This window comes from Bombus flavifrons, chromosome 2 (assembly GCF_040668555.2).
Source record: "Bombus flavifrons isolate JBK064 chromosome 2, iyBomFlav1_principal, whole genome shotgun sequence".
NCBI classification, from domain to species: Eukaryota; Metazoa; Arthropoda; class Insecta; order Hymenoptera; family Apidae; genus Bombus; species Bombus flavifrons.
The window spans coordinates 1,545,634-1,555,506 of record NC_138443.1 but is presented as its reverse complement, the minus strand read 5'-3'; the positions used below and the strand labels follow the sequence as shown (position 1 = coordinate 1,555,506).

The 9,873-nt window shown below is 37.3% G+C and overlaps 1 protein-coding gene across 1 annotated transcript; it reads right to left on the bottom strand.

Annotated features, from left to right (window-relative positions):
* Window positions 1-1,413: 1,413 nt before the first annotated feature.
* On the bottom strand, window positions 1,414-7,391 carry LOC138189746 (uncharacterized). The gene is made up of 2 exons (XM_069131880.1): window positions 6,925-7,391; window positions 1,414-6,442 (listed from the first exon to the last, which is right to left on the bottom strand). The coding sequence occupies exons 1-2, from the start codon at window positions 7,251-7,253 to the stop codon at window positions 2,515-2,517; spliced, it is 4,257 nt and encodes a 1,418-aa protein (XP_068987981.1). The 5' UTR covers window positions 7,254-7,391; the 3' UTR covers window positions 1,414-2,514.
* Window positions 7,392-9,873: the final 2,482 nt, after the last annotated feature.

The window sequence follows — 9,873 nt, the reverse complement described above, 5'->3', positions numbered from 1 at the left end:
CTTATAAAAGAGGAAAGAACTTGGTAGAAAGATAACGGACAATTGTAGAGAATGAGAAAAAGTACATCATGAATTAATTATCAAGAGATAGGTACTTCTTTACTTATGTTTGATTTATGCTTAAAAAGAATCTGATTATTTATAAAATGTGGCTAATTTCGTTAGAGGGTAGATTTACACGAATTACTTTTTATTCGTTCTATCATAAAAGAAGCTTACATAGGAGCAAATGCTAGACGTATGAGTAGTTAAGAATGTAAAAGAAACGAGAGTAGCAGAATGACGTTTTTGGCTCCCTACGCTGGCATTTATGACAGAATTTTTGGGTCAATATATATAGGTACTTTTCCGACACTATGATTGATGAATACCTATATTAATAATAAAGCAGTTATATGTCTGTAGTGATAACAAAGAAACGATACATGTGCGAATTGTGTTATATCTGTGTCTTCTACTTGTATTCTTTACAGTGTTTTTAAATTATAATCTTAAAAGAAGTGGTGATTTATTGTTGTTTTGATATCCAATTTTCTAGTGAGCTCATTAGATTCGTTAATTAACTTTTAATAGGTAAAAGTTAACAGAATACAAATATAATTTACAAATACAAAATTCTAACTGTAAAAATTGAAGAAATGTTACATTACTCGTAAATAATTCCCTAAATAAAATCATCATTTTTATAAAACTTTAAACCTTTTTATTTTCCATATGTAAAATTTATTTATATTCACACATATATATAGATATAGAAATTTGTAAGATCGTCCTGTTAATTTAAGTATATCATCGTAAAACATACATATGTACATAATTATAGAATAACAGTAAAGATTACTTGAGACACAAATCCTATTAAAAGTTTTCAACGTTTCTGGACGAGTAATGTTCGAGCATTTAGATTGCTCGTAAAGTATGGGCGGCATAAAACTATCTGATTTCACTAAACACTGTTTCTCGTTCTACATTTTGTCCGCCGGAGACTGTCCGTCTCTACTGCAGTACAGCGTTACTCCATTAATACTACTAGACTAACTATATCTTTAGCTTCGACCAATTTTTATTTCAACCAACAATTCGCGTAAATCGTAAATGCAATTTTGTTTATACAATCATAATTACATATATCGTTTGTTAAAGTCGAACTTCCTTTTTGAAAACAAAATTTATCGAGTTAAAATTGTATAATTTAAAATGTTCAGCTGCACATTCAAGTGCACATTCAAATCCACATTCGATTAAACGAAATAAATTTGAACCATTTAATTTTTTATTTACAAAACACAAGAATTTGAATGCAATTCTATGAATGACAATTGAATCTTGCTGAGACTGTTAACATTTTTAATAACTAACACTTGCTAAAAACATCGACAGTGAATTGCTACAAATTTGTTACGTAATAAATTATATATCAATTCGTTGTATCAGATTATATCGTCAAGGTACTCGACTAAAATAGATAAGAAAAAAAATCAATGATATCGACTGCTTAAATCTTTCACTAGCTGTTAGGAATCGACTTGCATTGTTACAAACACAGTGTAACTGGGGTGGGCACCCTCTCCGGTGGTTGCCAGGAAATATCGATCTGGCTAGAGGGATGCTGCTGCTCTCAATGGTTGGTCTACAATACTTTATCTCCTCTTCGGGGCCGGCACGCCTTAAATAACTCGGATTTCACTGTCATTTTCATCGTGGTAAGTGATAAGGTTCCAGCAACGAGCACTCTCCCTCGGACGATTCTTTGTATTTTATTGTTACCTTTCTATGGTGATTGCGATTGTTTTTTCGTCGTGAGAATCGTGTTTGTACTGAATTTTCATTTAGATGCGTATTGTGCAGTGAATTTTATTTTTAAACTAATTTTGTAACATTCTACAGATTAAATAAAACTGAACTCCTAAAGATAGATTTAGAGAGTGATATAAGAGATATTGCGTATGATGATTGTAAAACTTGCATAAAGTTATTAAAAATTACTATCACAATCAGTATCGTGTAAAAATAATTTTTTGCAAGTTTTGCGACTGAGATAAGGTAAACGTTAATTGTCTTTGTGTGGCAAAAATATATTGTAACTAATATGATTCAAACAATTATTAAATGTAAAGTAAGATTGTTTAAATCATTGAAATGCATTATGTCGTACTAAAATATCGTACAAATTTAAAATTCTGTAACAAAAGTGCAAAAATATACACTACTCTTTACGATCTAAATAGAATATCTAAATATTCAATCAGACACATTTACAACCTAACAAAAATCGAAAGAAAATTCGATACAGTACCATCTGTCTTTTATATTTCCAAAAAAATAATATATTACACCAATGTATCTAAAATCCATTTTTCTCCAACTAAACACGACAAAGTATCAAGGAGAAAAAAATCTAATACAGAACGCGGTATAAAGTCATCCTACCCTCGACCCGATGCTTAACACGTTATTTTATCGACCACGATCGCGTCGTTAATCAATCAACTACTTTAAATCGATCCCCCTTTGCTACACGGAGCTCGAATTGACCTCGTAAACGTCATCCGGCCGTAACCTCTTCATTAACGAGTTCTTCACACTCCTGCACAACGTCACGTATTGCAGCAATTTCAGCCTGAAATCAGCATCCAGCTCATTGACGCGTTTTTCATAGTCACTGAGAAAATTGACGAAATTGTTTTCTTCGTCGTGTCTCCTTTCGAGCTTCGATAATCGTTCCTCGAAGGATCTCAATTTGTCGTAGCATGTCTTATCCTCTGCATCCATTCCTTTCCGATTTTCTTTACGCTCGTACGAGCTTCCGGAGAAACCACGCTCATAGTAACTTCTTCTGGCATAGTTTCTCATCGATTTTATATCGGTAGACAAATTTTTGATTCTGTCTTGCTCCTTTAAGTCACGATGTTTTTGACGAACAAGCTTCTGGCTCAAAAAATGATCGCCATCGTCTTTCAAAAGAAACATTCTCGTCGAATTCAAGGACATGATACTCGAACGATTCTTCTGCTCTTTGTTATTCCAAGAAGAATTAACAAGAAATCTTTCCCCGTTTCTACCCTTCCATTTGCTTCTTCTAATTGTTTCTCCTCGTTCGCCGATGAAATCTTGCGTATCGGTTAACTTCGAATCGTATTTCTGAGACCTTGAAACGTTAGCCATTCTGATCCTCTTAAGTATGTCGTTACCTTGTATCATTCTCTGGCATCTTGCTTTAATAATGTCCCCAAAAATGTTTTTATTTTTGCCCAAGCAACTTCCTTCGGTGTACGTTTTCTCCGCTTCTCCTCTAGCTTCGTATCGATTTCTGGCAGTAAAAGGACAACGAGTCGAGGAACAAGATTCGCGAATTATTCGACCGCCGTTCAATTTTCCGCTCGAAATGCTGACAAGGTATCTATCGTTCCTCAGAAACGTTTTCGACGTGCTGGTCCCCTTGTCACGTTCTTCCAGCAGCAATTTTCGGAGTTTCTTACGAATCAGATATTTGATCCGGTCGATGGCTGGAAAAGAGTTGCACAGACTTCCAGGAGCCATCGGTCCTCGCCATAGACGATTTTTATATCGAGGGACGATCGGAACGTCTTTCTCGTTTGTTTTCTCTTTCGAACTATGTTTCGCGCAATTGGCTCGAGGGACATTTCTCATGGAATAGGAAGGTTTACACGTGATGGAGTATATCGACTTCCGGTGACATTTTGTTGGAATAGCTCTTCGACATGGCGATCTGGATTTTCCAATTTCTTGGCTTCTTGCACGATGATTTTCATTCGACGAACATTCTTCGTCCGTCGAGGAGTTCGATACGGAAGAAAACTGTTTCATGTTCGAATTGCAGAATACGAACAAGGATTCAGTGATCGGCGAATCCTTAACTTTGGAACATGTCGAGAAGTTTGGAGGATTATCAATAATCGTAGCTTCTTGGTCGCAAGGATTCTCGATTGAATTCTTTTCGCAATTACCAAGACATTTTTGTGAGAAATCTGTCGAATTGTTATCGATCACTGTGGAAGATTGATCGTGAATCGAAGTTGTATTTGATTCAATATGAACATTCGGAGCCATTTTAAATTCAAGATAGCGAAGATTAGAAGATTCTCTTACAGCCTCCGAAGTTGTTGCATTTTCTGTTACAATGAGATTTAACGTCTCATGATCATTTAAATTAGCAAGTGTTTTATTAGCACAAGTAGAACGTTCGTTTGCTTCGACGTTAATTTTTTCGACAGACGAAGGATTTGGAAGATCTTCGCCGCAGCAGGAACACTTCGTATCACAGCTAAGTTCCATGAAGCTGGAATTTGACGCGCAAATAGAATCGGCGCTGTATTTTTCTTCTACTTTCAAAATAACTCTTTCCTTTTCTTTGAAGCCTAAACTGCTGATTTCTTCTTTAGATGCATTTTCCATCTGAAAAATATTTTGTTTCAATTCGAAAACACGTTCTTCCTTCCTTGCGACTTCTCTTTCTATTCCTAAACAGGAAGTATCCTTTGAAATACAATCTTCTAGCTTGGAATTATTCTTTCTCGTCTGCGAAGTAGATACTTGCAGTTTCAAAACGTCTTCGTTTAAATGACAGAAGCCCTCTACCTTTGTGTTTTTATTATCTAAGTCTTTTGTTTCTGATGAACTATGATCAACGATTCTATCACTCAAACATTCCTCAGGGTTACAGCCTCTGGTCGTCGAATAACCTTTCCTAAAGACACCTTCCTCGAAGCTATCCAGAGAACAGTCACACTTAATATCGTATAATTCTATCAGATGATTCTCAGAATCTTGTATAGAATCTTCTACAAATGCATCATCGCATATTTCGATTTCTTTATTTACATCCACCACTTCTTCGGTTCTACATTCTTCCTTCCCTTCTTTTTCTCTATTTAACAACGTCGACTGGTAAAGTTTTCTGTCGGAAATTTCATTATTATATTTTCCAGGTCGTTCGATACCGGTTTTGGCGGAAGTCACGGTATCCTTGTCCTGTGAATTTATTAAACCCGAAGAAAGCACGAAATCCATCGTCTCTCCCTCTCCTGCCCACGCAAGATTAAGCTGCTTCTCTTTCTCCTCCTTTTCGATTTCATTCCCCAACGTGGAGCTTTGTTTCGCCCCCATCAGACTGTGATTCGAGCAAACAGAATAAAAAGCAACGCGTCGTTCTTCGAATTCTCCGCTACGTTTCGCCACATCTTCGCAGCAACCAGCATCAACCGGAAGTTCCATCGAACGTCGAGGCTTTCCGCGTCGATCCCTCGGATTCTCGCAGCTTTCAACGCTCCCGGTGTACGAAACGCGTTTGTGAACGTTGCTACAAGTCGGAACTCGAGCAAGGAACCATCTAATCCTCGAGCTTTCACCATTCTTGCATGAAAGATTCAGGTCTACGCGACCAGGTCGAATCTCGCAATTCAAGTGTAACTGTTTGATCGTTGAATCGTCCAACTTCTTCAGAATGTCGTTCATGCAAGAGCAAGCGTTGTTTATGTCTTTCTCGAATCGTTTCCTCATTAAAATTAGACAGGAATCTGATAACGATGGGTCAGCTTCGAACAATCGAACGATCAGCTGACTCGATTTACAAGGCAACGAAAGATTGGACACGTTTAGTGGACTTCGAACCTTGGAACGGCTAGTGCTCGTTGTTCTATGAATATAAATCTTTAATTTGGGCTTTTTGGGAGATTTAGTTCGATCGCAGTCGCATTTCGCTTTTGCGTCTGAGCTTTTTAAATATTTTCTTCGTGGCGAGGGCTTAGGAAAGTTGGAAATGTCAGAAGTTTCTTTAAGAGCGTTCAATGTGCCTGGGCTTGCTTCGAAAATAAAGTTTATATTTCTTTCACTAGTTTGCGCGTGTGCGAATTTTGCATCGCCTTTTGTATCGGAAGCTTCTTTTGGATGGTTCGATGTGCTTGGGTTCGCTGCGAAAATAAAGTTTATATTTTTTTGACTAGTTTGTGTCTGTGCGAATTTTCTATCACATTTTGTACCAGAAGCTTCTTTCAGGGGGTTCAGCGTGCTTGCGCTTGCTTTGAAGATAAAGTTTAAATTTTTCCGACTAGTTTCAGTCTGTACGAATTTCGTATCACAGTCAAACTTTACCTTCAGACCAAACTGTTTTAAATTTTCCCTTCTTGAACAACAGCTGGTATTATCGAACGTGTTTGAAATATTTTTGCCTGAGTTTACTATATTCCCATTTGGTTCCAAAATCATCTCGAAATTTCGACAATTGATTTTTACTTGAGATTTCGTGCTTTCGATTGTTCGATTGCAAACTGAACTGCAGATAGAGTTTGTTCTACAGCTACTGTAAACGGTTGACGATTCTTGCGAAATTGAACCGACTTCGACGTCTAAATCGCTGCCGGATCTCTGTTTTCTGCATTGGTAAATTTGTTGACTTGTTTCTGGATGTACGCAAGTGGCTGTTCTGTAAAATAATATTTGGATAAGTATTTAGATAAATTAGTCTTAATAGTGACTCGCCTTAAATCATAATCATTCAATCTATCTAAATACGTATATTTTATACACATTTTTATTATATACATTTTTAAATTCATTTGAAGTTTCACCGATATAATCACAATAGTCGATAGACTCGTTACAATGCTAATGAGATTTTTAAATGTTTTGTATAATATACACATAAAAAATTCCTACAAGTGTTCGAATACTTTCTAATACTGTATATATCTTTCACATTCGATAACAGAACGAACGCAGGAAATCTCGACGATGGTGAGATAATCATTTTCTAAATCGGCCGTCCTAAATTCCTCGTTATTTTCTTACACTTTGCAAAATGATTACATTTAAAAGAAAATATTTGGATAATTGCATTTGCAAGAAAAGACGATTATAATATTCCCCTCGATCGCGACACGATATATCGTGAAAATACACACTTACGCGCAATCTTGGCACAGCCAATAGTCCTTCTCGTTGATAAACCTCCAGACGTTCATGGTCTTCAAGGCATTCTGCTCGGCGGCCAAGGAATCGGCATCTAATTTATTCGGCCCTCTGTTGAGAATGGCCGGATCTGCGAATTGTGTCACTAGGCCATCCTTCAGCAGAAATTCGATCGTGTGCTTAATCATTTCCTGCCTGATATCCGTGTCCTTGGCAGAGACGTCCAAACGGTCGGCCCATGCGGCGACCGCGTTCAGGAATTTCTTCACTCGTGAAAATCGTTTTGCACAGTCCGAGTTCGACTCGCAAACGAACTCCTCGAGCATCGCTCGAATCCTGTTTTCCAAGCTGGGACCCAAAAGTGGTTTGATCCTGTCGAAGCACGGGCCGAGTTTCGCGAATCCCAGGACTCCATCGTTGCTGATGCAAGATTGATTCTAGGATATTGTTGAACGTGAATGATTAAAAAATAAATATCCGCAAGCCACTTTCTTACCTTTGACAAGATGTATTTTGATTAGAAAATTAGGAGTAAATTGAACCGCAGTAATTGTATCCTTTATAATCGTCGCAGCTACGTATATATAATACGCATATATAATATATAATACGTATATATAATACGTATAATATAATATAATAATAAAATATTATACGCGCGACGACGAATCGTTCATTCTGAATTTTTTATCATTTTATTATACTGTCAGAGAGCGAGAATGCATACAATTACACAATAGTTGACTTTCATCGGAACTATTGTTCGATTATAGAGACAAAGTTTGGATTTTGCATTAGAAATATAAGGATGAACAATGTGATATACCATTTTATCTTTGCTGTTTCTCTTTTCATTTATATGATTAACTTGTATGGAGTGTGTTTAAACAGAATGTAATGAGGTTAGTCGATAGATCAATGGTGTTTCACGTTACTACAAACGTTTGATGAGCTTTGTATCGTGCATGCGTGATTCCTTCGTTCGTATCACAGGAGCACGTGTAGTATCTAATTAGTTGCCACATGATCCAGGAGTTTCGATTTGTTTGGAACCGATATTTTCCATCTCGTACAATGCAAAAGCTTCAATTACGGCTTGAAGTTGACCAAATATAGAAACCTTTAGAATTAGTATATAATATAATATAATAGAAAAGCCTGTGGAAAAATCTTGTTCGGTAATTAGGATGGAAGAATATAATATTTAACAATCTTGCACAAAAAAATAAACAGTTTATAAGGCATTACAAACTTAGATCTTTTAAGCGCTTGAAAAGAATATTACAAGTAATGTGAGATATGTCCACGGGTTTCTTAGTCGTCCCAAACGCCCGAAAATTGATCAACTACAAATTTTTCAAAAGAGGGTTTATGGATAAACTAATTTCGGTCGTACGAGTTAACTTTGTTAATTTGAAACAGAGGGTCAGTTAGGAAAATCGAAGACCGAGCAAATATGCTAATGTGCTTTGGCTTAAGTGCAGCTCCGCGAGGGTCCTTTCAAACCAGGGACAGCGATGAAAGAAAGGAGGGATGCTGTTGCGAGAAAGAGCCGTGCGAACGAGCGAAAAAAACCCGGCAGCGTTTCTACTGACCTCGCTTCGAATGACAGATGCAATTACCGACAAACAGATATTGCGGGTGGAAATGCGGAGTACGTTAAATCGAAGAAGAAAACAAAGAAACGAGAGGGATAGCTTCTGAAGAAGCATGAAGCTTTAAAAAACTTTAAAAATGAAGAACTCGAAAGAAGAGAAAAATAGAGTGGAGCGGATGTTTTGTTGATGAAAATAAAAATTAAGTGAGGAAAAGAATAGCAATGGAACGAAATTATTAATAGAGGGGATATAAATTAGCTAAAATTAGTTAAAATTTAGTGTTTCAATAATTCAAGATTTATGAAAAGCTCGGACGAGTTACGGGCAATTTTTAGTTAAATGTCTCAATCGAATTATGATAAAACAGATCGTTCGGATTGCGGAGAAGTAGGGCATCGAATTTCTACTAGAAAGGTATTAATTCATTTCTACTTGAATGTGGAATATGCAGAAGCAAAGATAGGAATTCCTCATGACTTTCCTTCCCTCCGCTCAATTCCTTCGTTTGTCATTCCCCTTCATTCGCGTACATTCCTTTCCTTTTCTCCTTCCTTTCCTTCATTCACAAAAAAATAAGATAAACGAACTGGTGATCCCAGGAAAGGTGAAATGTAGGCGAAACATGTGACTACGTCATCATCGTCAAAAATAAACCAACGTCATACGATATTAGACAGAACCCCTTAGAACTAAAGTTATCTCTAAACTCGCCACCCAAAACTAGAACTAAAAATCGAAGAAACTAAAAACAGGTCAGGCTCGAAACAGAAAGTGAAATAGAACCTTCCCACGTTCCTTAGCAATAAGCACACGCAAGCACGTAGTCCGAAACGAAGAAACAACCCACATAAAACGGAGCCGAGTGCAAACCGAAAGGGAAGGAAGGAGCAAGAGTGTGAAGAACAGGACAGGGATGGAGATTCGCGCTTCCAGGATTCAGGGTGAGATGGTTATAGCCCATTCACACAGTGGCTCCGTGGAGATCAATACTCGTGACGGCGAGACACAGCGTAACAACCCCACGCCGCCCACTCTTCGAGAATGCTACCCTCCACGCACCCGGTAGAAAAGGTTCTGGCCTATTACGACACGACTGATCAGCGTGAAATCTAAAACGACTAAATATACAGCGATCGTAAACACTCGATTGAAATGTTAAGCTATAATTCGTTGAGAGGTATAGAAGATGACCTTTTATTACTGAAACGTCATTCCTGGACATACAGAGAAAGATTGATAAAGATACTGTGATAAATCCTAAAATTGTAGGTCTCTCGACTCGTTGTTACTCACTCTGCGTACTAAGACGTTAGGATACTAGCACCTAGGTGCTAATGATTAGGTTACT